Source organism: Anomalospiza imberbis, chromosome 3, assembly GCF_031753505.1.
Source record: "Anomalospiza imberbis isolate Cuckoo-Finch-1a 21T00152 chromosome 3, ASM3175350v1, whole genome shotgun sequence".
Taxonomy (NCBI): Eukaryota; Metazoa; Chordata; class Aves; order Passeriformes; family Viduidae; genus Anomalospiza; species Anomalospiza imberbis.
Window position 1 is genome coordinate 72828300 of NC_089683.1, and position 27772 is coordinate 72856071.

Consider the following 27772-nt stretch of genomic DNA (forward strand, 5'->3'; position numbering starts at 1 on the left):
AGAAGAAAAAGTGTCTTCAGTAAGTGATACAAAAGATACTTTCAAAGGAAACGAAATCTACAAATCAATGCAATTCTGGATGCTTGCTTTTCATACTGTTTTTTGTTAGCTATCTGAAGTATGGTTGGAACCACTCCACATGCAACACTATTTCTTACAAGCCACGCTAGCAAGGTTTCCACTGAAAACAGCAATCTGGTCCTGTAGGTTCCATTTCTAGGACACAGAGACTCTCCTTTGTGTTTCTTTAACATGTGTACAGTAACTTCTCCCATCCTCTCAATACAGTAGCTACTAAAAATTTTAACAGATATTAAAAAAATATCCAAATGAAACCACACTTCTATCACTGTTTAAAAAACAAAAATGCCTACGGTATTACAAAAGTTTATACAAAGGCAACATTTAAGAGTTTGAAAGTTACTTCTAGAAAAAGACACAAATGCTAGTAAATTAACATACAAGGAGAAAGGCGTTCCACTCCTTCCCCAGAATTGGTTTGATCTGTTCTGAAGTATCTTTTACCAGTTGTCTAGAAAATCAAAGCCAGTCTTCAAGATAACATTGCTTGTACTAGTCTGCAAGGTAAAAAAAAAAAAAAAAAAAAAAAAAAAAAAAAAAAAAAAAAGAAATAAGATGTAGTTGTTAATTATGGTAATTTATTATTTATTATTTATTATCATTTATTATTTTTATTATTATTATTATTTATGATAGCTACACCATAAAATGCTAGACATGACACGGCAAAGAACTCAGAATGCCCAAAAAGGCAACTCCAGATAAAAATAAAATTATTCTTGTGGTCTGCAGGAAAAATGGGGTTTTTTATCCTCATGGAAAAAATGAATGAAGATCAATTTTTTAAACTACAGTGTGAATTTCAGAGAATGAAACAAACACAGAAGGCAAGCATAATTAATTCAACAGATTGTCTGTTGCAATTAGAGCCAGTTGTTTGTAGAAAACTACACAGATTAAACTTTGATGACAAGTTATTTACTAGGCTATCCAGAACATACTCACTCCTGCAGTGTTAGCCATGACATTTAAGGTGATTCTAGTGTTTAAGGAAGAGTATTCAAGAGGCACAGCTGAGTCTCTGGATTCCCTTCCTAGAGCATGGCTTCCCAGAACAGGGAAGATAATCCAGAAAAGACAAAAGGAAGAAAATTCTTATCATACAAGAAATTCTCTGCTCCTCTGTTTCCATTTTCACATGGGAGGGTTGTTTCTCCACAGAGAGAGAAAACAGGCTTTTCAAACTATTTCAGTTATCTTGAAAACATTCACAAAGGAATTGAAACTGTTATTTTGTAAGAAAACATTATAAAGCCTTTAACACAAATTAAAGGACTATCATGTTCACAAATTGTAGCTAGGCAGCTCAGGAAGCATTATCCCTCAGCCTCAGAAAATGCTAACTAAACAAACTGCTTCAAACACTGGAGTTGCTTAAGTATTGTTCTCTCCTAAGTGCTGCCACTTACTTCTCTCGTAACTAGTTACCTCACCCTGCATCTTTCAGACTTTACATCTTCTTGTTTGGAATTCAAACAATCACAGTTGGGAAAATAGAGAAAAAGCTGTGTGAATTGCTGAAGGTGTACAGTAATGTGTCAGGCTATTGCCAGAGCGATGCCACAGATCTCAAACAAAACTGCACAGCTGTGCTTGAAGTACCACTCCTCTTCTCTACTTCACAGTTTTCAAGCTTTTGATCTCTTTCTTTTTTTCCCCTCCTTGTATCATATCCTGCTGTTCCCTTTCTTTTCTCACAGATCAGCATCTGCTTTTTAAAATAGCTTCAACTGGCTATTGAAATGCTTAAGGTTATTTTATGTTGTTGGGTTGTTTGGGTTTTTTCATTAAAAAAAACATTGAGAAGGCTAATTCTGGAAGCTCATTCTATTTCTGTTTTGGACTTTAAAAGAAAACACATTTGAAAGCAGCACAGCTGCCTGGGACAAAGCACTGGGAAGTGGCTGTCAGGCTACTGCTTGGAACAGCTGAGAACTAGTTCACCATTCACCACTATGCTGTGTGTACCAATAAAGTATGCTAGACCCTAGTTCACCTACTTTTCAAGTTAAAAAGCTTATTCTTTCCATTAAGTGTTTTTCTTCTTCAAATAAAACTCCAAAATCCCACAACCTCTTTTATGTGATACAGCAACTTGCTAGGTTGCTGTCAATTAGCTACTTGGTGCCTTGTCAGCATTTCTGGTGTTAAACTGTGCCTTTATCCTATGTGTTGAAAAGCACTTAATTGAAGTTAACATGTTAAACAGACTGTTAATTAACAGATTAAATAGACTTCTTCACATTTGGAAGACAAAAAAAGCCATCAATCTGAGCTATGGCTTAGTGCCTTTTGGAGTCCCTAATTTTCCAGAGTGGCCCTGCCAGATTTTAATGTGCTGTACAGTTCTTAAATATAAGGACAGTGGGTATAGCAGTACTCACCTGTCCAGGCATTTGTGGGTCTGTAAGTATAGTACCATCAGTATCTTCCTTGTTTGTCCTAGAAGATGCCAGATCCTGTGGTGGATCAGGAAGAAAGAAGTCATCTAGAGAACTAGTAGGGAGTTGAGTAGGTCGAGGTTTCTCCCACTCAAGAGACACAGAAGGTGTGCTGGGGACAACAGACTTCTCTGGTTTAGTTATGCTGGGCTTCTCAGCTTTGGTCATCTCCTTTGGAGCAGACTCTTGTCTGTAAAAAGAGGGAAGGGGCTTCTCTCCTTTCTCCATGGACTTGATCTGGCTGGGGGTCAGGGACTGGAACTCAGACTTGTCTCCTTCAAACTTCGAGCGCTCTGCGTTTATCTTCCAGAAGGACGACTCCTCTTCCTTCCTGGATGCTGCTATCAGCCCCTCAGAGCCAGGGGTCTTATTGGCCTGAGAAGATTTAGGGACTTGGACACCAGGTGCTGCTTTAACAGGCTGCCTCTGCTCGTTCTGCAGCTGGGTACCACCTTGCTCTTGTATGGAGAGAGATGCAATGCTGAACTCCATCTGACTCTGTTCAGGGACAGAAAAAAAAAAACCCAGCATTTCAAAGCCCTTTACATAGATACAGTTTTTACTTTCTGACCCTGGTGCACACAGGTAACACCTCAGCCCACTGTGAGACAGCTTTCAGACAACCGATACCACAGCAAAGATAACTTAATTCCTCATAAATGTCTATCTTTGTAGTTTCATAAAAATAATGATTTTTATAAGTCTGAACTGCAAGCAAACATAAAAGTCCCAGACGTGCTGCAGAGGAGACAGAGAAAGCAATTGTATTGGAGTTACTCAGTGCCATCTAAGGCAGCAGTGCACAGCATGAACAGCACTGAAACATTAGAATAGTGGCACTAAAACATTATAACAGCTGCAGATGCATTTTGAAAGTCAGAGATGTTTTACATGAAAATTTTAAGGAAAAAAGCTTTGGAGTGTAGCTCAAAAGGCAATTTTCCATTATAGTCTTTGAAATAGTTGGCTGCAGGTCCATTTGCTTCCAAGATAAAGGATTAGATGTAATGGGTATGCATAGGTGAATCGTTTTATAATTCTAATGCCCCTCTGAAGGAAGAGAAATAACTCCAGCAGGACCAGTTCTTCACCTATTCCAGAGCTCTGGTTTGTTTTCACTTGCAGTGCTGAGATGGCTTTACCCATTTCTGAGAGGTAACACTGGGCCAGGAAAGCAAGTGACCACAGTTAACACATGAAAATAATCTTACAAGTCACAGAAAAGTGAACAGCACTTCAAAATGTTTGTTTTACTTACCACCACTTCAGTAAAATGATTCTCAACTAGCTAGACACTCTTCAGGCTAATAAAAGTTAAGCCTTATTACCCTCTGAGAAACATGTAAGCATGTGTGCCAGGAAAGAAAAACCTAACACACAGACTTGTGTTAGTAAAAAGGAACAAATAATGCAAGGAAAAAAGAATGCCTTTACTGTTAAAGCTGTGTTGTTGTCATTATGGGCCTGATTGCGTTTGAAAAAATCTCAAGAGGACTTGAAGCCTTTGCCACAAATGGTTGAAAGACACTTTGAAAGTTCATTACAAATTTGTGATGTTTCTTCACCATTCTACTTAATTGCCCGGCCTTTCCCAAATGAAACTGCAATAGCATCTATGGGCTTCAGTCTAAAACAAGTCCTAGTTGCATATAATTTTCACTGAAGTGTTTGATCTTGAGTCCTACATTACTGTGCATGTGAAGTTCAAAGGGACTCTAGATCTAGCAGGACTCACATGCCTAGTAGTTAATATTCAGAAACTTCTCATCAAAGAACAACTGTTAAGCCAGCAACTGATTATTTATAAAACATTTTTTTTTTAAAACAGCAGCTGACTACACATAATTTGATTCATGGACTTAGATCTGACCTTTCTAAAGAATTAGATGCATCATTTTTCCAAGGCTGTAGGCAAGAGAGCACCAAGCTCCGTGTTCTCATGAAGAATATACTGCGCTATCAAAAGATGCAGAACATAAACAAGCTGCAAGTAATTATAGCTCAGCTAGAATAAGGTGAGTGCAAGGATACTCGCAAGTCTTACCAAACAACTCAGCACCCCACCCTGCAAGCAAAAACCTACGAGGAAAAACCTTAGTGCTCTGATTTATTTTTTTTAAACAAGTCATGACGTAAAATTAAGAGCAGGCTATTTATTCACAGATAAATCTTGCATAAACAAACCATAGCTGCAATGGTGTAGAGGATTATTTACAGTGACTGCCATTCCCTATATTAAAATATAGGGATTTATTTCCCTAAGCTCATTTGGCAGTATTACTGAATAGTGATTTACCACCCTGAAGTTAAGATGCTTTAAGACTTTAGAACTGATAAAATCCCAGCTTAAAAAAACCCACAACACAATATAAAATAGACCTGCAATTCCTCAGTAGCCAAGAGAAAAAACAATAGACAGATTCTAAAAATTAAAGACAGGTTTAAAAAAAAAATCCATCTTGGAAGACTTAAGTCATGTAGGAATTAAAACAGTGCTACTTTTTGTCCTGCAGCAGTCTGCTGTCTTCTGAATAGCCTGTCCTGGGGCTCCCACTGAGGATGACAGTAGCTAAAGGCCATCACAGCAGCAGTCACTTCCAGTAGAATGATTCCTCCACCCCCCAGCCCAAGGGAGAGGGAAGATCAGTGCCCAGAGTACAAACAGCCATCAGAGCCCCCAGGTCCACCAGGGTAGTGGAAATAAAATCCAGAAAAAACACCAATGGAGGTATGGATCTATTAAAACAAAAATTAGAAGTAAACCAACAAGATGGCTCAGCATTTCAACAGCAGCTAGCCAGACAAGCAAAACCAGGCTTTCTGAGAAGTTCTTAGGCTGTGGAGCTAAAGCCACTGACTGTGGTGATATTTTATGCTCTTTTTATGGGGCAAAATATCAACTCAGAGCTGTGGTTTGGAAGTGGAACATCGCTCCTAGCGTGGAGAAGAGTGCGGCACTGCAGCAGCACTTCAGGCAGTTGTACCTTTCCAACCTGCTCATGGATGCATGTTCTGCAGAGGATGTCCTCTTTGCCCTTTGGTGCAGAGACCACAGGGTGCACCCATTTCAAGAGACATGACCACTTGACGTTTGAGATTGCATAGCTGTCTCACAGAATGCTCTGGAGATCAAACAGTTCATAGCCTGACACAGAATAATCCAAATGAAAATACTTCTTCAGGAGTTTTCATTCTCCCACAAGGAAGGCAAAGACAAGACTACCCCGACAGGTTCTGAAAGCACTGTGTCTCAGCATGATGTAAATACAGCTCCGAGAGGTCACAGGGATAATTCTGCTTCTAGCATTTAATTCCAGAAGCCAAGAACTTCTGTGGACCAGTCACAAGATATTCTGTTTTCCCTGGAATATATAATGCTTCTATTTGACTTCTGAGGTTATTTAACACATCTAAACCCCTAAGAAATGTAGCTGATGAAAGAAAATGATTAATAGGCAATATCTTTCCAGTCAAAAAGTTGGCAATAAAACACCCTCCCCCACAAGGAAAAAACAAACCAAACAACAGAGCAGCAGCCCAAGTAGGAAGATAATTTCACAGAGATAGAAAAGGCCCATGTGTGAAACACCCTATGCTGATATCTAAGTAATGAGTAGTACTGCACACTCTAATGAGTCACTAGACACTACAAATGTGATTTTAATTAGAGTTCTGCTCTCAATTTCTTACATCAGATTGCAAATTGGCAATTGGTTGCGTCAGCAGGAGAAGGAAGGAAGCTATATTTAAAAGACAGCAACCTCCCCCTCCCTCCCTCCCTCCCAAAAAATGTCCTTTTCCTTTAGGTTTGCCAGCCATGAGAATATCTTGATGCACATCTCTCCTGGCCCCAGCCAAACTTAGGGTAGCAGCTCACCTGTAAAGGTTTGCCTTCCCCAGGCTGGGGCAGAGTCGCTGTGAGCATCACCTGCCCATGCAGGGCTCAGAAGCAGAACTGCACTTGTGGCACTCTACCAGCTGCCACCCTGGGGAAGCAAACACTGAACAGTGGGGTGTGATTTCATGGTCAGAAGTGAATTGTCTTTCAGGCAGTTTGAGATTCTAGAGAGAGGGTTTCAGTTCCCCACTGCTTTCATTGATTTTGTATTACTTTACATGAGCTGCAGTTTCTGTATGTATAAATCCCCATCTGAGGAATAAAATAAAAATATTTTCTTTTTCCTACCATCTGTCCAAATGGTATTTCTGGGAATTGTTCAGCACAGAAAGTCTCAAGAGTTTACAGACAGACTAGTACAGTCCCAACTGTAATTTCTAGAAATTATTGGAATTCAAATAAAAGCTATTAACAACAGTAGTATTTTCAAGATATTGCGTGAGCAAGTCTTTCTCAACACATTAAGAGAGAGGGGGTAGAGAGTGCATGTGAAAGCATGTACAAAGAAGTATTTTGAGGTAAAGCAAGCCTAGAAGTCTGTGTTCTTTTCAGTCTTATCCTTCTGGTCCCAAACCACTGAAAGGGTTTAAATACAGGAAGTCCTGTCTTGATCATTTTTCTGTATTATAAGTATAAATAATATTATAAATTGTAGGTTTTAGGAGGTTGCATGTCCATCTTTCCTTAAAAAGACCATATGAAGGTATCTATGAATTTTATTTACTGGATTAAAGAATTTAGACCAAACTTCAGTCTCAAGGCAGCAATAATCCACTAAATTGTAACAGTGGCTCTATATACTCAAGGGAAACAATGTATGCTGAAAGAGAGGCACCAGAGGCACTGAGAATGTCATGATTTAATTATACTGTATGAAATCAGGTCTCAGTTCATAAGTACATATTAAAAACAAGATGACCACAAAGAACTCAGGATCTTTTAAAGCTTCTTATTCACTCATCAGGAATGTGTAGTATTTTACTAAGCAGTCACGCAAATGCAGCCAAAACAAATTGTTTTGCTTGGCAGGCTGAAAAATCCAAATTGTTGAGACAAAGACTACAGAAACACTGTCAAAAGCAACTTGTTTTAAGAACAGCCTGATAAATGCAGAGGTAAGAAAGACAATTTTAAAAGATTTAGAAGATGACTTTGCTTTGCTGAATGGACAAATCTAAAATAAATATAGGGCTCAAAGCAGCTGCAGTTTTTGCTTTGTTTCCTGTGCACACCATGGGTGTTTTCAGGATCTTTTCAGAGTCAGAAAGAAATCCTTAGGTCAGCAGAGGCAAATTGCAAGGGCAAAAAATAGAGCAAAGCACTCAAAACCAATCTAAGTAATTTTAGTCCATACAGAAAGATAATGCCAATGTTATATAGTATGGACCTTTGGAGAAAATTCCATTCTATACCCTGCTGATATGAACTGAATCCAGTCAGCCACTGTTTCTGGCTAGCTTGAGCAAACTTGTACTGACAGTGCATGGTTTTATGCTCAAAACCGACAAAGATTGATGCAGGTAACTGAATTCTTACACTTGGCCATACAGACTAAAATAAACCTTGAACACAGCTTCTCTTACCACAGGTTGGGTTTGGTGGGGTTTTTTTGCTCAAGAACTTATAGTCAACAGAAGTTTTACAGCACTGTGTTTTAAACATACGTAGTCTAAATCAAAAAGGGAAGGCTAATCTCAAAAGCTCAGGGATCGCTCTCCTTCCAAGGAAGTGCTGCCATTTATGCCAGCTTGGTAAAAATAATCACGCCAAATTATAGCTTGTAACAAACAATTATAATATGCTGCTAAGGAAGGAAGGAAAATATTCTCTTCTGCCACTGTGTTCCTATTAAAAAAAACACCAACTAGGGCTTGTACAAAGAAGGATTCTGAAGACTGCCTCAATTTTAGATAAAGGAAACAGTTGGTAAAGCATGTTTATTATAAGTGGAACATAGCTTTTTTTCTCCCTAAATCATTGCTGGGATTAGATCACTTCTCTAGCAATATAATTAGCGAATTCAGACAGGGAGGCAACAACCAGATTATTGAAGGGATTGAAGCCTGCCACTTCTTCAATTTGCCTTTTTTATTTATTTATTTATTTATTTTTTTATTTTAAACACAGCTCAGAGGCTTCTCTTTTCAACAAATACCTGAGGGCCTGTTGAAAACAGAAGAGAATCAGCAACTATTCTACCTGTATCAAGATAAAGAAATCTTTAGATATGCATGTGTCAATTTAAAGCATTTGGAATAAAACCTATTTTTGTTAATAGCATGGATTAGAGGTAAATTGCAATTTATTCCCATGCTGCTCAGTGCATTCCATGTGTTAACTGAGGTGGCAAACTGAAATATTTTCTGCCCATTACTAAATTAAGTCCCTCCCTGCCCCTGCCCAAATCTAAAATCACAAAACCCATAAAGTTCTGAGTTTAGGAAGAGTTGCAGAGAAATTTTACTTCCAAGTTCAGGCATGATTCTTGTTTTCCATTTATATCTTGAGGTCCGTGTTGAGTTTCACTGAATTTTTACTTCAAACAAACCAAGAAACCTCAAAGGCTAAACTCAGCCAAAATGTCATCTTTCATCTCACGTAAACCTGAAGCCATAAATAGAATGCCCTGAATTCATAAACCTGGGTAGAGTTCCAGTTAAAAATGTAACCCACACTTCAAGACATGTTATGTCCATGAGGGCTCCACCCATGAACCAAATCACTCCCTCCAATTCAATCTTTAGTTTTAAAATGTCAGCCCTTTTCCAGTGCCAAGAGAATTCACTGCTTCCAAAGTTTTCCTTCCGAGAAGTTATATCGTTATCTACTAAAAATATTATTTTAAATGCTGTCTAACAGCTAACTTGGCAATTTACATTGTAGTTCTACTTTGTTTGCCTCGTCTGAGGATTTAAAAATAAAAAGGTGAGACAAGAAATACTCTTCTAAAAATAGTGGTGATATTCAGGTAAGTGTTTGTTGTGATACGAATGAGTGCAGCCCTATCTCACATTTATGTTTAAAATGAGAATACAGAAAGTTTACTTGTGACACAAGTGAAGTCACCAAGCCCTTCAACAACGTTCTGAACAAAATGACAGCAATTCAGTACACTGTTCTCTGGGTAAGTTTGACTGCCATGGAAGTAGGGAATCCATGGCTCTAGCTACAGTGAGAAAAATTTGTCCATACCTTATCAACTAGAATCCCTATTGGCATCGTTGTTACAGCTGAGAGCCTTCAACCTGGGACAATACACGCCCTCCCCTCTTCTCTACACTTCTCACTACCCCCTCACAGTTTCCCTCATGTTAGTTACAGAAAATACTAATTTTGCTACTTTATTTTTCTTTCTTGTTGTTAAAAAAAAAAAAGCCTATTGGATTTACTGATTTACATCTCTACTTTCTTCTGCTCTACAAAAGCCTCATTCCCTTCCTTGGGTAAGCCAGTGCATATTCCTGCACATTCTGGCAATAACGTGCTAAAAAAACACAAACCAAACAAAAAGCTCTGCACTAAAGGGAGACCAGGGAGAAGAGTACTGTGGAAAGAACAACCCATCCTGGGTAGAGCTCATGGAATGCAAAGAGCCTGACAGCCTTAAATAACAGTGGGAACAGGTCTGGCTCACAGGTCATTGAACAATGCATTACAACACACCAACCTTCTTGAACAGCTCATTCAGGTTTCCTCACATGGGACCATTTGAGTAAGGCTACTTTTTCCTCAGCTGGTACCTCATTAAAAATTGCCTTCCAGTATTACCTCATAAAAGTTAGGGAAGATCAAAGAGTAAGCACAAAGCAAGATCTCCACTTTTGAAAAGGAAGACTCAGCAGTGGAAGGATTTGGTTGAAAGATTGATACACTGTGGAAAAACCAAAAGGTAGAATCCACAGGAACCGACCAAACCATACCCCATAAATCCAGACAAAATGGATTCTCTACACTTTTGCTAAAGAAAAAGATCAAGCAACTTTTCAGCCCACAGCTGTGGCACAGCTTTTATTTCTGGTCAGCAAGGAGGGAGAGGGGAAAGAGAGACACAAAAAATCCTCCACTGGTTCCTGAACCATCACAGCTTTTAAGGGAGTTTTAAGGCAAGCGAAGACTGGCATTGGCTTCTCTTAAACCGCAGCACTGCAGGCTGCCAGGACCCAGGAGTCACATCAAGTTATAGGTCAATCAGCTTCTGCAAAGCACAGATGGGGTGCAGCTACAGGCAGTGACCTTGAGCAGGGAGGGCTAAGTCTCAGGTCAACTGGATTAATTTAGTATTCACTGGCATTTCCAAATAATTACTCTGCATTAGGCTAAGATTATATTCATAAGGTCATACATGATTATCTACGTAGTTCAAGGGCAAAAAAAAAAAATAGGGAACAGTGCAGTACCAGCTTTCTCTGGCAGGTAAGGACAGAAAACATGAAGTCTGAAATGTGTGATTAAATTAACATGCCTGCCATACCCAGTTGAGAAAGACAATGAGCTGTGGTTTTGCTTCCAGAATTTCTCCAAGAAGAACTAAACTGGATTTCCCACCACACATATGGCACAACTGTGTTTCCTCACACTGCAGGCTCAGAAAGATGGAGAACTCTGGCTCTGTGTTAGCCATATGAAAATCCCACCATAAATAATGCTTTAACAAAATACCAGAGATAAAGTGAGGTGTAAAATAAACCCCAAAACAGCTCACCACAAAAAAATATGTTATTCTTTTAAGGAGCCTTTTGGAGAGGAAATAACACAGTGCTTCTAGCATTGCCCTAGGTTAACAAGTTTCACTACATTTGTCCTATGACAACATTCTAGTTCATAATAAAAAGATGAAGCACTAGACAGGTTTTCAGAAAGAATCCAGTGAAGTTATGAGATACCTGCACATTTCTCACACCATCTTCTAGGTACTTTACCCCTGACCTAAAAGTGAAATGTAGCTATGTTTTTACAGTATCTGAGACAAGGGTCTTACCAAACATAGAAAGTTGATTTAAAAGTTTGCAACCAAAAAAAAAAGTAATGAATTGGTTTTACATCTGCACTCAAAGCCAGAACATTAGTTCATGAAGTACATTTTGAGTTTCTCCTGATGTAAATCAAAGCATACCAGTCTTGTCTGATTTGCAGTATGGTCACTTTATACTGCTTGCACAGAATAAAGGTGACATTAATCTAATCAAGTAACAAAATGAAGACAATAAACACAGAAGGAACAGTATAAAATGACAAAGCAACATTAAAAAAAACAAAAAAGCTGTTTAATTACCTTCGTTTCCCAGGAGAATGGAGCTGAGTGTTCATCTTGCCAAGTTATGTCCTGAAATAAAATTGAAGAACGACTAAAAATCAGAAGAGTAGCTTCATCTTCTCAGAAGCATCACACAGATGACATTATGTTACAGTGCTGGAACTATAACAACCACTGCTACAGAACTGACTAAAAAGTGAAAGCACTACTTAAAGATGGCACTGGTTACATTTTAAGACTGTCTGAAAGCAGGTCCTCTAAGGGGAAGGTTATCAATACTATACCAATTTAATCTACAAAATATATGACGGTTTAGCTTGGCCTAAATCTCCTGAAATGGTTTCTCCACTAATAGCTTTAAAAGGTATTATATTTCCAGTTTTCTACTAGGCATTTCTTTGGTAGCCACGAGCAACACACAGGGACAGAAACAAAAAAAGGAGAAGGGGCCTTAGGGAAATCAAGTCCCATTTCCTCCCTTTGGCAGACCAAAGAGCACGTGCACAACCAAGCAGTTGTGGGGCAGTGAAACAGCTGTGTGGCCATCGGGCCAAGCCACAGCTGGATCCAGCCCCAACAGGACACATCATCGCACCACGGCAGCAACAGCCACTCTGAAATACATGTTCAGTGCTGTTGAAGGAGCCACACGACATCCACAGCACAAAATCTGAAATCCATTATTTGAAGATGCCGCATTTCTGAAAATAATCCCAAACTGAGAAATTTAAACAATCTCTTCATACATGGCATGCCCTCTGGAAATACATGCAGCCCACACTGAAAAAAGAAAGGGTGGAAAATAATTTGAAAAATGATTGTTGTTCATATTTGTTGAAGAATTCCAACAACATGATTGCATTTCTATTCCTAGTCGTGGCTGGGACTCACTGGTACATTGGATGGTCCCACAGGTAGAGGTGGTGAGCTGCACCCTCCATACTGGGCAAGTCACTGCCTGTGGACACGGCAGCACAGCAGGGAAAGAACAGGAGTGGGAACACCGTATGGAAAGGGAAAGGCCAGGAGTGACCATGCAGGATTTTCACACTCCTGCTGTTCAGAGAATAACAGAACTCAGCCATGTTTTAGCACAACACAGGAACTCCACATTTCACTGTGGCTGCTTTTTTCTTCTTATTTCTGGTCTCTGCCTTTCTAGGAATGTTTCTCAGACATCTGATAACAGTCTCCTGATCTGCCCTCTCTTATTTCACCGTAGGCAGATTTTTATGGCCTAGAGCTATGAGATCACGATTAGAAGTGTCTAAAACCATCTCCTAAACATAAAAACATGTCATACCCCAACTATTACTCATCTGTGAAACACAGGGTTTCTAGCAGCAAGGTATTTGTGGTATACATGAGAACATAAAAAGAACTGGCCTGGTAAAGCTCATTTAAGAGGAAAGGCCTGGGCTCTTCTTAATCACATATTGTGGCCAAAATGAAATTTGGTATAGGAAATTTTTGCCAAGAACACAAATGTAATTCAGGTTCTCTCAATCCAGGAAACAGATTCTCAGATGTTTTAACATTTAAAGGAGAAAAGGAGCAAAAGTCTGCTTTTTACTATCTATCAGCATTGGCACTGTGGTCTGCTGCGGTCTACATGGGAATGCCACACCACTCAATGTGTGATACCTCACAGCAGGTGTGTCTAATTATTTCAAACTCCTTCTAGGACAATATCCTCTGCCTCTGAAATGGAGTTGGCACTCCATTTCTGAGGCATGCATGAGAGAGGAATCACGGCCCAGAAGGGAAGAGAGACGGGAGAACCTAACCATTGGATTGAGTCTCACACACAAGGCAGGACTATAACACTTCTCTCTGCATGGGGTCTGGATAAATCAGGGCTTGACTTCAACCACAGCAGTAAAGGACAGAACTGAAGTCCAGAGAACAGTGTAACATTCCTGCATGCAGTTACAGCACCTTAAAGCTCCAGATGTGTAGGCACAGGTGCCAGTGGGCTTTATATAGAGTTTAGAGGAAGCTCTCTCTTCTTGCCATTCACAGGACAAGCAAGCTAACCGGGGATCAGTTTTAAACTTGGCAGTAAGCCAAGGTCATCCTCGTCCCAGATCCAAGACATCCAGTTCTTTATTTTGCTGTATTTGAGGCAAGAGAAGACAGCACTGGCAGGGACAGCTCTTTACCCAACACTCCCTGCACACCCTCAACTCAGCAATGACACCGCTGCTTTGAGTGAGCCCTGAGGACAAAAGGCCGACCAGAGAGGGATGAAAAAGCAGCATGGGGAAGGCAGAGTGAAGGTGTGAGGCTGTCATGCAGCAGGATACATCATTCCCTCCAGGACAGAGCAAGTCAGCCTTCCACTGCATAGAAGCTGATGTCTCCTCAAGCATCATTGTCCTTATTGGCACTGCAACTTGTAACCTCAACCTCCAGCATAGGCAAGCAAAAAGTTCCTGGAATGAATTAATTTTGGTAACACTTGTCAAAAGTTCTGGTCAGAGATACTCTAAGAGTTTCACAGATTATGTAAAATGGAAGTAATAGACCCTTGTTAGGCAGCAGCTCTCTAAAAGAAAAGGATTTCATTTTTTTTTTTACTTAAAAGGATGGCTCATTGTTTCTTGGGCTGCACAGCCCAGGCCTCCTCAGTGCCAGTAACGCTGAGGAGCTCTGTCCACATTCAAAAGATTTTCCATGGCATATAGCAAAGAATAAAATAGGGTAAAACATGGCTGGAGGATATAAATCTTCAAGCAATTGATGTCTGTGGTTATTTGAAGTGTACTTGGGGCTAGGATGAAGGAGACAGTTGGCAAGTTCTGCCTGTTGTCAGGGAAGGGAAGGAAGTTTTTGGCCTCCACCTCATGTGTCTTCACACAGAGAACATGCAGAGGACCAAGTGAAAAGACAGGATACTGTTGAGCTGTGTTGTGCTATCTAAACTGCCCGATTCGTGTTTATCACCAACAAAATATGAGAAGTAACTTAGGTTTTTTGTAGAATAAACAAGTTCTTACATGCTTGAAACAACTGGGAGCAAAAGAATCAACTATTTCAATATTAACAAAAGTGAATTATGACTGGAAATTCTAGATAAAAAGGCTTCAATGCCATTTATCATCAACATAGATTAGAAAAAATACATATCTGATCAGCTTTTGTTTTCAGCACACAACAATGCCTTCTTCCAGAAAGAAGGCAAATAAATAAACTTTTGTTCACCAGAGTTAAAAAAAAAGAACCTATTTGTAAGAAATGGGGCCTCATGCAACACATTTCAAAGCTGAAAAAGACGAGTGAGAAAGAAAGGCAAAAATCTGGTCATACACTTTACTTCAACAACCAGCTGCAAAATATATAAAAAAGAATCACAAATTACATTTGCTATAAGTAGGCAGCTTGCTGCAAAACAACATCTGAATTTCCAAATGGAAGACACTGGTAGAAATGTGCCTGTGTATCTGACATGAGCATTGTTCAGCACAGCTGACAGTAGCTGAGCAAGACACAAACTCACCAATAAATGCTTCTCAGAAGTGTTATTAGAACACGACTTGCTGGTTATTGAGGTTTTACTGCACTCAAAAGCTGCCTTTCATTTCTGGGTGTTTAAAAAGCACAAATCTCTAGAAGGCCCAACTTAAAAGTTTTTGCTATATCGGTTATTTGTTGCCTTAAAGCAATTTTAAGTAGGGAGGTAAAAGGGTTGATCCTTTGTTTGGTGCCAAAGTTCTTAAGGCTAAGCAAAACAAACAGCATCTCTGCCGGAAGGCAGGTAAGTCAAGCTTCCCTCTTAAAACACAATGAATGAAGCTAACCAAACTCTCTTACCTGTCTTCCCTCCACATAAGATGTTTACCACTTCCTAAAGCATATGGCATTTTTTCCAATAAAAAGTTCAGTTATTTCATGTCCAACTATTTTACTGCTCAAATACTGAATATCAATTCAAAGGAAAAAAAAAGAACTAAAAAACAAAGGAAAAATCAGACCATGACTCCATGAGTATGTCACACGCTTATGGATAAAGAGGGGTGGTATTAAGAGAACAGTGAGAACCTGCTGCAAACTGTATATCTAACCTATCTTTCACCGAACCAGAGAGAACCCAGTGGCATCAACTGACATCAAATCAGTTGCATTATCAAAGGTTGGCCAAAGTGTGCAAAGGGTGGTAGCCTCTCACATACTGCTGGTTTTCCACCTATTCCCCTCATGGTTTACGGCATATTTCAAAAATAATCCATCTATATTACATTCATGCTCAATCTCAGTTTGTATTCCAGATTTCTGTCTGCTCAGTTAATCTTCATTTCTACCACTATGGGCATTAAAATGAAGAAATTATAAATGGAGAAATGCCAGCAACTGGAGGCTTGTTGGAAAGAGGAAGCTCTGTTGCAGCATCCAAAAGCCCTTGGTCAGGAGGCCTGGGCTGTCTAGAGACAGAAAATTATGGTGAAGCAACAAATAGTCTCCTAAGCTGGCTCATGTGCGATGATAGCAAGTCGATCTTCAGCAAACAGGACAAAACCTATTTCACTGGGGTGTGAAATGACCCTGTTAGCCTAATTCTCTTTTGAAACTGTGTTCACAGTGCCTGCAGGGCTTCTGCTACCAACTTCATGATTGGTGATGCTGCAATGAGGGTAAGATGGAAGGAGAAATGACTCCAGGCATTTGCTAAGAGTCACACATGGTGCTGCAGTGCTCTAGCATTATCAAATGACTGGATCATGGCTACAGGATGCCACGGTCTTGTTACTGCTCGTCTATTTTCTGTAACACCCTTCCCACACAGCCAACATACTCAAAGGTGTTTTGAAAATGTAAGAGTTGTTTATAGTTTGAGAACTTACAGTCCTGGGCTACAAGTTCAGGAGATAAATTTGGTGTTAGAAGAGATATACAGGAAATGGTGGGAGCGAGAAAGAGGGAAGCAACTGTCCAGAAATACAAGACCACTACATATATCCTCTGGACAACCTTATCGTAATGGTCATATGCATGAAAATGGGACTGAAACAGTGAGAGGCCCAGACCAGCAAATCAGTATCTTCAGTATTCATTCTTGGTTTGCTTTCTACCATGTCCTCCAAAGAACATGAGGTCAGAGAGATCAAATTTCCATGCTTAAGCAAGCCCAGGTAGATCACTACAGATTTCAACATCAGTTAACAGGGAAGATGAGCTGTGGCTGGAAACATGAAACTTTTGGACCAGGTGTATCAGCAAGACCATCATCAGGCCAAAACACTGTCACTGAAAGTGCTGCAGCATCCAGAAGTGATTCTGAGGCATGCGGGCTAATCTCCGTTTCCTTGCCTTAGGATACCATACACCAATAGCCAGGGAGAGCAGCCGGGACCGGTCCAATCGTCCTGAGCGAGGGCTGGGTGACCACGGTGCGTCAGCAGCTGAGTCTCGCTCAGGCAGCAGGGGCACAGCTCCCTGAGCCGTCTGAGCAGGACACAGAGATAACAGAGCTCTGCAGGCCAAGCCTTCGCGAGCCCGGGAAGTTGAACCGAACTGGTGAGGGACCGGCACAGCGGTGGCTCTGCTACAGCGAGACGAGGAGGAACAATTTGTCAGCCAGGGCAAATGTCCAACAATCAGGTCGAATGCCAGCAAGGGAGCCAGGGGAGAGGAAGCTATCAGATGAAGAGCCAGGAAAGGCTCCAAGGCTCAGTAGTACAGTTGGAAGAACTAAAATAGAAATGGCGAATGCCAAAATGAGTGGAATCTCTTTTCTTCAGAGAAACAATTTATATTAACTTCTGCTTAGAAGTCAAAGAGGAAGTCAGTTGAGGCAGATACTTCCAAAATTAAACACTTTGTATTGAGTATTTGGCCGAACCATGCCTTCTGTGGTTAATGGCTACAGAAACATTAACATTAGGCATATTGTAACTGTATTTGGGGAGAAGAAGGGAAAGAAAACTATTTGCCCAGTTTCAGATGGACTCTCTAGATGTTTAGGAAATTATTATTTCCATACAGTGCAGCACAACAGCCTATAAACATGCTTGCTTTCCTTCCAGATCCACATAATTCAAAGCAGAAAGCACAGCAGAGCTTTCCAAGGATGGGAAAACTGAACATATTTATTTTCCACACTCCTTAAATTCTTTCACAACTAACTTCAGATTTAAGCTTCTTTTCAAAGGTTGTTTGCACAACCAAATTTGTTGTCTTGTGTCCTTCTACACCTCTTTTTGGCCATTACTATCAAATATTTATCTAGAATTTTGGGTATCATGAACTAGACAAACCTGAGCTACATCCTCTGCTCTCTAGCTTTAGATATGATGTGTGTGCAGCACAGCATCACACCTTCCTGACAGGGGAAACACCGGCAGCAGTCTCCTGGCACAAAGCCGATTGGGAACCATGATGCCCAGTATCAGTGTGCCCCACATGCTTCTTAGAAATCCCATTACAAGGGATATTGGAGAGGAGCCTAAAAGTAGCACTGCTCTCTTTAAACTGGATTGATGATTACAAATGGAGAAGCAGATTTATTTTTTCTGGTAGATGCCACATAATTAACAATAGGTCACTCAAAGTTATTATATGGTCATAGTGAAAGAAACCGGCTCTGTAATCATACAAGAATAAAAAAATATAATAGAGATGTATAAGAACAGAAAGCAAAGGGAATCAATACACTGAATAAGAGACACAGTATCTGAAGAGTACTGTCAGGTCTCTTCAAGCATTGTTAGACCTGCCTCCTCAAGGGCTCACACTCGGTAATACGACCCACTGCTCCAGAGCGGGTACTCTTTTACTGTGGATTTCCAGAAGGGCTGCCACGCTTCACCACTGGATAGATGGCTCCCAGACGGTTCAAAATCCATACTTTTTGCCATCTATCTTTCCACACCCTTGTTTTTCCTGGCATGTGACATGGAACAGGCTGCATTTTTTTAAGGTGTCAAACACGCCAAGAGCTGGAATGTTTTCAGTGTTGTATTTTTAACCGTGTCTAAAACTAGAAACGAAAAGGAAGAGATTTAATTCAGTGTAAACATTCCCTACAGCCCATTTTCAGCAAGAGACTGTGTCCAGCGCCATGGGGGAGCTGAGACCGTCCTCTTCTCCAAGTCTCCTTTCTGCAAAATCCACTTCAGCGCTATCGCTGCCGGCGCCCTCCCTGCCTTTACGGTGTGACCCAGCGCCTCTCGCGCGGTGAACATCCCGCTCTCCTGTACAGCCGGGCAGCGGGGAAAGGAATCAAGCTCATCACCGGGGCAACCCCTCCCGCTGCCGACGGCGCGGAACGCCCGCCACCCCGGGCAGCCCAGCGCCGGCGGCACCGCAGCCCGGGGAGGTCGCGGTGGTGCCGGGGGTGGGCAGCGCCGCTCCCGCCCGGACCCCGCCGGCGCCCCTTCCCCTTCCCCGAGCCCGGTACCTCGTCTCCGAAGCGCACCACCTTCTGCCCGGTGTTGAGGCGCAGGCTGGGGTAGGAGGCGGGCGGCGCGGGCGGGCGGGTGGTGCCGCGGTGCGCGGCGTAGCGGGCCTGGACGTGCGGCTCCACCAGGCACTTGTCGATGATCTCGTCCTGCTGGCGGGGCGGCAGCCGCTCCCACTCGGGCCCGTAGCGCTCGCGGATCCGCTCCTTCTCCGCCATGATCTTGCGCGCCATGGGGCTCAGAGAGGAGAAGTAGCTGAACCGCTTGCGCTCCCGCTCGTCCAGCGGCCGGTTCCCGTTCATCACCGCCGTGCGGGAAGCGGCGATCGCCGCCGCCATGGAGGCCATGGCCACCCCGCCGCCGCCGCCAGCCCCGCACTCGCACGGCGGGATTGGGGATGGGACCGGGAAGAGAACCGCCTCCTCCCCTCCGCTCCCGCAGGCGCCGCCTCCTTCGCTCCCTATAAAGCCGGGCGGCCGCCGCCCCGCGCTGCCCGCCCCCCGCACGCCCAGCCCGCGGCGGCTCCTGTCGCCTCCCCCGCGGCGCCGCCCGCCCGCCGCTCCCGCTGCAGGGAGCCGCCTTTCTCCCGGCGCCCCGGGCCGGCGACAGGGCGGGAAGCGGGGACGCCGCCCCCCGGGCTTGCTTCGGTCTCGGTACCGTCGATAGCGTGGGGCTGAGCGGGCCCCGCGGCCCTCAAGTGCTCCTGCCCGCAGCGCTCGTCTCCCACAGCCCTTCCCCTTCTTGCCGAGGAGGTAAACTGTAGTATTCCCACGCTGCCGGGGCCAGGAGCACCACGAAAGGACTTGCCTCAGCTGGCAGAGTAGCACCGTGCCCAAGAACCTGCCTTTCCGCACTCCCTAAATAAGTCCTACGTGTTTCTTAACACGATAGAAGACAGCAGCTGCTGTCAGAAGAGAGAGGATGCCTGGCACAGGCGCTTTTCTCCAACTCCACCAGTCAGGGTGCAAGGCGGTCCGAAGCCTCTGTATTAATTTGATAGTAAAGTTGCAGCCTAAGTGTAGCAAGTCTGTACAGTAGGTATTAGTTACATTGGTAAAATAGATGCCTAAAGGCTGAAATAATTAGGTTTTCTGGTCTCTTCCTTTGCTGTACAAATGCTTGTTTCCGGTAACAAGTCCTTATTTTGGCAAAAGATTGACCTAGGTCCCACACACAAATTCCCAAAAGATGACCAGTCTCCTGAGGTGGGGGAAGCATAGTTCCTTTTCACAAAAAGAAAACCAAAAAACCAACAAACAACAAGAGAAAAAAAATCAAGCTTACCTAAGACAGGCAAATATGTCAGAAGATTTATGTGAGACTAAATCTATTTTGACTTTTGGCCTAGGTAGTTGCAGGGGAAATTTTTATTGTCTGCAAAATACATTACAAAGTAGCACAAATATTGAGGTTCAGATTAATGGTTTTTCATTGCTTAGCCTATTTTTTTCCTCAGTCTGCTTTCTTTAGTATCATTCATAATAGATAAATGACTGGGGCTGCAATACATTAATGTTCCCATTTAAGAGTTCAAATGGTATCGCCAGACCAGCTGTCTAAGATGGCACAGAAGAGGATGGAAAATGATAATTAGATTTCTCCACATACTTGGTCCTTAGGAGGTAATTACAGTTCCCCAAGTCATCACATACCAGCCCAGTTATATAATCCTGTTTTGTTTGTTAAACTTGTTTGAGAGCACTTGACTTGAGCTCGCTTTCTTTCTTAGTCATCTGCATCACGCCCAGAGAAAGAAACCTTTGAAACACATTTGCAGCCACACACACACTCTCATAAGAGGTGTAACACACATTATCCCGAACCCTCCCGTGTCTCCCATTAATCTCTTTTGTCTGCCACCAGGGGGTGGGGATGAAGTCAGTCACAGGAGTAAGAAATGAGGACAAGGAAACCCAGACAATTGCACATGGTTTGTTTGTCCAGGCAGTTTTTTTCTTCCACACCACCCCTTCTCCATTCCCTCTGGTCTAAACCCCAAAACAAAACCCCTCCTTTTTATAGCTCCTAAGACTGTCTGGTCAAATGCCAATATAACTCCCCTTTCTCAATGAATAATACAAGGCATAACAAAACTTAGAAGAGGCTTAGAAGATCACATTAGAACACAATCAGGGTATAAAGTTAGGCATAGTTTCCAGGCTGCTGTTTTTTCCAGGAAAATACCAATTCCTTTCCTCCTTAATGAAATGTAGTAGAGGTTTCTTAAACTTCTAGACTTTTAAACAGAAGAAGCAAACAGTGCTTATTTCTAGTGGGATAGAAGAAGGTACTCAAGAACAGAATGCTGGGAATACCTGTGGCACAAATGAACACCATCCCAATTCTTTTAATGAAAACTTACAAGCCTCCTTTATTCTTACTTGCAAAAAAAAAAATCTGATCGAGAAAGTTTAGAATTCATATTTATTAGTACTAAACATACAGGTGGTCAAATTTGCCTTTATTATGGTTTGGTTAAGGAAACCTGCCTTTCCAGAATGCTGCGAAGTCTGTCCAACAAAAAACAACTCAAGGAACACTAGCTAGTATTCCCAATATACTTCAATCCTGTCACTCTTTTAATAACTTTTGCCAACCACCACCATCAATGGGTACTTGGAAAGGGAGATTGTTGTGTTTCTGACATTTACTCACCAAGAGCCTAATTCCAAATAAGTAATTGGTTTGGTTTTGTTTTCTAATGATGTTTCCCTGAGCTCCATTCTTTTAAGCTGACATCTGTTCCTTCACTGGACTGCACTACATGAAATGCCTGTGTATTCTCCAGTTACTCACACATGGTAGAGCTCTAAGTGTTCTGTGCAGAGGCTTTGAAAAAAAACCAGTGAGAAGTAGGATAGCGTTATTTCCAATGAAGATTACTTTTCTATTTTTTTATTAAATAGATTTTCATAACTGATCAAGTTTCTTACTGCTCTTCAGTTTGGCCCCTGATTAACTATTTCTGTTAGAGTGTGTCTTAATATGAAAAAGCAGTTGTTCTGCTTCTTTTTTCTTCTTTAATATTATTGGTCACAGAAAGATTTCTTTTACTGGTGATAAATAGTCAAGTAAGTTTGTTCTATTAAGAAAACCAAAATAAAATCAAACCATTTTAACCATAATTTGCCATTAAAAATAATTTACAAAGCAGTACCTCTTGACCTTTTATTTGTATAAATTATACAACAACTATAGTTTTTTTTAGACAATGAGATGAGTCTGTATTTAGTACTTCAATCATCGTTCTCAGGGTTGGAAAAGTCTCTGATACTGATGGTAGGCTCTTGTAAGAAGGTGAAATACTGAAAGAGAAAAAAAATATTTTTTAATGAGTTTTATAGTTTCCCTGCAAGTTAGCCCATTAACTTAACTCAGACTTCACCTCATCACCTTCTCCAACAAATTTGGGACCTGCGTCTAGAATCAACCCGATACAACAGGCTTAGGGCAGAGGGGCTGAAAGCTGCAGGGCAGAGAGGGACCTGTGGGCGCTGGTTGACAGCAGCTGAACATGAGCCAGCAGTGAGGCCAAGAAGGCCAGTGGCATCCTGGCCTCTGTCAGCAATACTGTGGCCAGCAGGACCAGGGCAGTGACTGTCCCCCAGTACTTGGCAGTGGTGTGGCCACACCTCAAGTCCTGTGCCCAGTTTTGGACACCTCACTGCAAAAAGGACAATGAGGTGCTGGACTGAGTCCAGAGAAGGGCAATGGAGCTGGTGAAGAGTCTGGAGCACAAGTCTTAGGAGAAGCAGCTGTGGGAGGTGGGGCTTAGCCTGGAGAAAAGGAGGCTCTGGGGTGACCTTATTGCCCTCTAAAACCACCTAAAGGAAGGTGTAGCCACATGGGGGTTGGTCTCTTCTTTTAGGTTAACAAGAGACAAGACCAGAGTAAATTGGCTCAAGTTGAGCCAGGGAAGGTTTAGATGGCATATTAGGAAATATTTCTTCATGGGAAGGGTGAAGACATTGGAATAAGCCGCCCAGGGAAATGGTACAACCACCATCCCTGGAAGTCATCAAAGGTGTGTGGATGCAGCACCTGGGGACATGGTTTAGTGGTGAACACAGTGGTGCTGGATTAGCAGTTGGACTCAATGATGTTAAAGTTTTTTCCCAGCCTTAACGATTCAATGATTCTCAGAATCTGTTGTTCACAAACAGCTCTTGCTTTTCATGACTACTCCGTCACCATACAGAAAGAAAACCATGTCTACTTAGAAGAGCTTTCAAAAGCAGCAGAAGTTAAAGAAAAATACATTGCTTTAAGCCTTCCAGCCTTATTTACCATATCCACTATTATTTGTCTACCACACACAAATCAGCCTCTCAGGCTAATTACCTTCATGTTATTATATCAAGTCCTTTGGGCTGTAGTTCTTCAGATTTCTTCTTTTTTTTTCTCTCAGCAAAGTCAACTTAAGCATTTTCTCCACTCTGGTTCATTTCCTCACCTATTATACATCTCTGCTTTGACCCAGCGATTCCCTAGATTCTACTGTACTACAAAATGGTATTGCTTAAAAATAAATTGTTTTGGCAAGGTTATTTTTAACATGAATGACTTCCCTGATCTGGTTTGACATGGATTCCCATAAGTTTCAACAGTACAGCTGAGGGAAGCAGAAACACATGGGTAGCACTGAAATACCTTAAGCTATCTTAAGATATCTTAATATCTTTATTAAAAGTAGTCTTAGAGACTACTTTTAATAAAATCCACAACTTGCTACACCTGTCGTTTAAAAATGTCACTCCTTAATGAATACTGAATTTTACTCATTTACAAGTAGATTTTTAGTCTAAGTTTGACAAAGATGTCCTTGAATTGTATTAGCCTTCTTCACTTAGGAAGGGATTTTATAGTCTAGTGAAATTCACCAGGCTCAGAACCCCTGATAATGAAGTTAAATACACTAATAAGTGTGAGATGTTTGGCACTAAGAGCAGATGCAGAGTTCCACAGTCTCTAGGAAGCTGGACCAGACCTCAGGAGGTATGGGATCCAAGATCCTGTTCTAAGCAAGGTCAACCGAGAAGTCAAATCTCAGGGTGTCAGGGCTTCATGCTATCAAGTCTTGAAAATCTCCAGGGGTGGAGACTGCACAGCCTCTTTGGGCAGTCTGCTGATGAAAAGACTAGGCCAAGTCTAAACGTTGTTTCAACTCACGCACACTGCTTTTTGTCTTCCCACCAAACACTCACAGGTCCTGCAGAGATGCTCTTCAATCAGAGCCTTATCTTCTCCAGGCTAAACAAGCCCAAGTCTCTCCTGTTAAGGCATGTGCTCCAGATCTTTGGCAATATTGGTGGCTCTCTACTGAATTTCTTCTGGTTTATTACAGTCTTTACTGTCCAAAGTGCTGAGTACCCCCTAAACATGGTTATCCAAACATCATCTTAATCCATCTAATTGTCCTTTTGTCCAGATTATAATGTGCTATATTGATATAGTACAAGGGTACTGTGGGACCCACGCTGAAGTAAAAATAAACAATGTTGATTGTTATCATCCCCAAAAGTTGGTTTTTACCACAGAGAACCATCATTGGGTCACAGAATATTTGGTAAGTTCATGTTGATTGTTTTCTGTGACTTCTTCCTTCGTATCAACTGAAATGCTTTCCTAGAGGACTCACTTCATGACTTTCCCAGGGATCAAAATGAAGCTGACCAGCCTACAGTTTCTCTGGGTTACCTTTTGGCCTTCCTGAAGAGGAACTCAAGATTTCCTTTTCTGCAGTAACCAAGAATGTCCCCTGATGTACACCATGTTCCCAAGATTATAGATATGGCCCTGTAAGGACCTTGGCCAATTCTCTCAGAACCCTTTAAGTGTCTTGACCCTGACTTGAAGCATACTAGAACTGGTGTTGTGTCTGGCCTGATTTTTAGATTTTGTATGGGGAGTCACAACTTGGGGACCAATCAAATGCACCCGATTCATAATATTAATTCCTTGTCAATGTACGCAGTATTAAATTATAAATTCATATGAAAATCAAAAATTTGAAGCATTGCACAACAGTCAGGCACCTATACTAAGTAATGGAATTCTTCATATTTAAAATGTCTACCTACTTTGAAAACACTTATTCTCCAAATCAAAACAGAACTAAAGGATAAGCAAATTACTTCAGATACACAATTTGAAGAGACCCATAGGAATTTTAAAAAAGGGTCAAAAATTTCCTCTGGCTTTGTTCACTCATTGCCAGATGTACTAATGATGAGCCAAAATATAAAAAGACAAATTTGACCCACTGGACAAAATGAAGAAAACATTAACCCAAATAATTTCCTCAAAGGACAATACATAACTGAGTGTCTGACTACTAACTACTCTGTTAGACTAGAAATACACTACTGTGTATGTAAATGCAAATCTTCTCATTGATTCCTAAACAGTGTTAAAAATACGCTGAATCCTTTACTTAACTCATAATTTCTAAGTAACATTTCTTAGTATAGGTTTGAATTTTACATATAGTCTTTCATATTTTATTTCCCCAGTCCCCATCTGAACAAAAGGATTTACCTTTTTAGATTCATCCAGCTCCTTGCTATTTTGGTAAATGCTTCAGACCCTGGTGCTGTCATGGCTTCAAAATCAACCAGCTGAAAATTCAAGAAAACAGAAGAGACATTAAGGGACATTCCTCTAACTTTAGGAAGGGCTTTGTTACCTATATTCTTGGCAAGACAGGAGTAAGCTTACAAACCAGTCTGTGCCCTCACCATCTGTTTGAAGTCAGCATTCAAGCCAGGCACTAAAATTCTCAGTGGGGTTTGCATACCCCAACACAACCAGTACTGGAAGCTACACTGGCCATGGCTTCTGAATGACTTGCCAGGCAACAGCAGGACTCTTGGCTACTGTGCACCCTTGACTACAGAGCAGCCTGAAAATACATGTTATCATAAGTCTGGGACCAGCTTAGCCCTTCTAACAACTCAGGCAAAAAATAATCTCCCAATTTCATTCCACAATTTCTTCCACGTCGTGAAAGCTTTTCTAAAAAACAAGTTTATTTGTACTCAGGCACTGTTTCAGGAAAAACCCTCAAATGTAAAGATGTCCCCAGTGTTCCTGTAAGTCAGAAATCTTGCTTAGAAGAAATCTTGCAACTCTGCTTGCCTGCATAAAATCAGCCAGCAAAATATTACTCTATCAAGTCCTAAGAAAATATTTAAGAAATCCCAGAGAAGTGTTTTACCTTAGCTTGAACTCTCACAGAATGGGGAAGATAGCAGCTTAATGGTGTACTGAAAAGAAGCTTTCTTGCTGCTAAGCAAATGCTGTTTGCTCTTAAAAGCTACTAGAGTTCATTGTACTCAAAGGAGTGCATTGTTTTCAGGGCCTTCTAGAACAAAAGATAAAATCACCCTTTCTTCAGTTATCCATGCAGGGTATTTTCTTCAACAACTTGGGATTCTTACTGGAATTTTACTGATTCTTTTGACAATACATTAAAGAGACAGAGGTGTTCTCACTCCTTTCATGCTGAAAAGGTAATACAGCTAACACCCTCCAACTGTCGAAGAAAAGGAAATCCTTTATTAAACAAGGTGGTATAATACTCAAATGGAGTCACTTAAAAACTAGGACAACTAGGACTTAGTTTGACTTAAGCAGAACACAGAGGAGAAGGAGAAATCAAGAGAAATTGCAAATGCATTTCTACTAATCAAGCACTAAAAGCTCTACAATACGCTGAGAGTACAGACAGAAAATTTCTGCTATGCGCCAGAAGAATCACTAATTCTGCCCCAGTATTCTCAGAACCCTTCTCAAAGCAAGCTGAAAAGAGCAGCTCAGCACACTAGAAATGCTTCAGTAAAAGATTTGTAATTCCTGTTGGACCAAACTGCTACAATTTGACTAATCCAAATTACTGCGCATGACATCTCCAAATTAACCAGCTGTCAGAACAGCAATGGAATTTTCAATACTCTCTCAGGCTGCAAGACATCATAGCATGCAGCTGACCCATCTCCAGCAAATAAGCATGCAACTTCTGTTCATTCTCACAGCTCTTTCCCTACATTTACAAGTATTACTTTCTCCATCAAGACTGAGCTTTGATATTTTGATACTTGCCTTTCCTTTAGGGATTTTTCCTGATACTTCTTTTCCACTTGCCATTAGTGCTCCCATGATCACTGAATAAGCTATCACACTAAAAGAATAAAATGAAAAGCAACAAATGGAGTAGAAGTCTTTCCATAATGCTCTTTTAGACTACAAAAGAAATGGAACATAGTATTGCTTCATAGAAGGCTAGTAAAGATTACCGTGCCAGTTATTTTAGAAGGAAAAAAAACAAGCACAAAACATTTAAAAAGTGAAATCACTGTAACTATCCATCATCACTAGAATGAAGTTATGAACCTAAGGAGTTTTACTACTGTTTCTACATTAGTCAGAACCATATTTTCAGACTTTGGCACTCTTAAGACTCCATAGGGCTGAAAACAAAGACTCCTGTTCCCAAGAAGATCAGCTGTAGCCCACAAGAGTTTATGAACTCTACTCCAATAGAGCTAGAGGCACTGTAAAGGTGTTCAGTTATTTAACTTAATTTTTTTTTTGAACTGTGAATCTCAGATGGAATGTCCCTTAAGTTTTACATTCTGTAAGATAAATGCAAAATGATTATAAAATCCCAAAGTCTCAGGGGTTTTTACATGCTGAACTGTAT

At 41.2% G+C, this 27772-nt stretch overlaps 2 protein-coding genes across 2 annotated transcripts in view; both read right to left on the bottom strand.

Moving 5' to 3' along the window:
- Positions 1–286: 286 nt before the first annotated feature.
- Positions 287–19514, bottom strand: C3H1orf198 (chromosome 3 C1orf198 homolog). The gene is made up of 4 exons (XM_068185106.1): positions 19071–19514; positions 11693–11743; positions 2466–3020; positions 287–578 (listed from the first exon to the last, which is right to left on the bottom strand). The coding sequence occupies exons 1-4, from the start codon at positions 19416–19418 to the stop codon at positions 522–524; spliced, it is 1011 nt and encodes a 336-aa protein (XP_068041207.1). The 5' UTR covers positions 19419–19514; the 3' UTR covers positions 287–521.
- A 2711-nt stretch (positions 19515–22225) lies between these two features.
- TTC13 (tetratricopeptide repeat domain 13) overlaps positions 22226–27772 on the bottom strand; it is a 39638-nt gene continuing 34091 nt past the window's right edge. The window contains exons 21-23 of the mRNA XM_068185107.1: positions 27172–27250; positions 25609–25688; positions 22226–22376 (exon numbers count right to left, since the gene is read on the bottom strand). Of these exons, the coding sequence (XP_068041208.1) occupies positions 22253–22376; positions 25609–25688; positions 27172–27250 (283 nt within the window). The 3' untranslated portion in view covers positions 22226–22252. The remainder of the gene's footprint in view (positions 22377–25608; positions 25689–27171; positions 27251–27772) is intronic.

Coding starts and splice junctions, on each gene's coding strand:
- C3H1orf198 (XM_068185106.1), bottom strand. CDS start 19,418: ATGGCCTCCATGGCGGCGGCGATCGCCGCTTCCCGCACGGCGGTGATG. Junction 3,021..11,692: donor CATTCTCCTGGGAAACGAAG/GTAATTAAACAG, acceptor GTCCCTGAACAG/AGTCAGATGGAGTTCAGCAT. Junction 579..2,465: donor ACCCACAAATGCCTGGACAG/GTGAGTACTGCT, acceptor TTTACCTTGCAG/ACTAGTACAAGCAATGTTAT.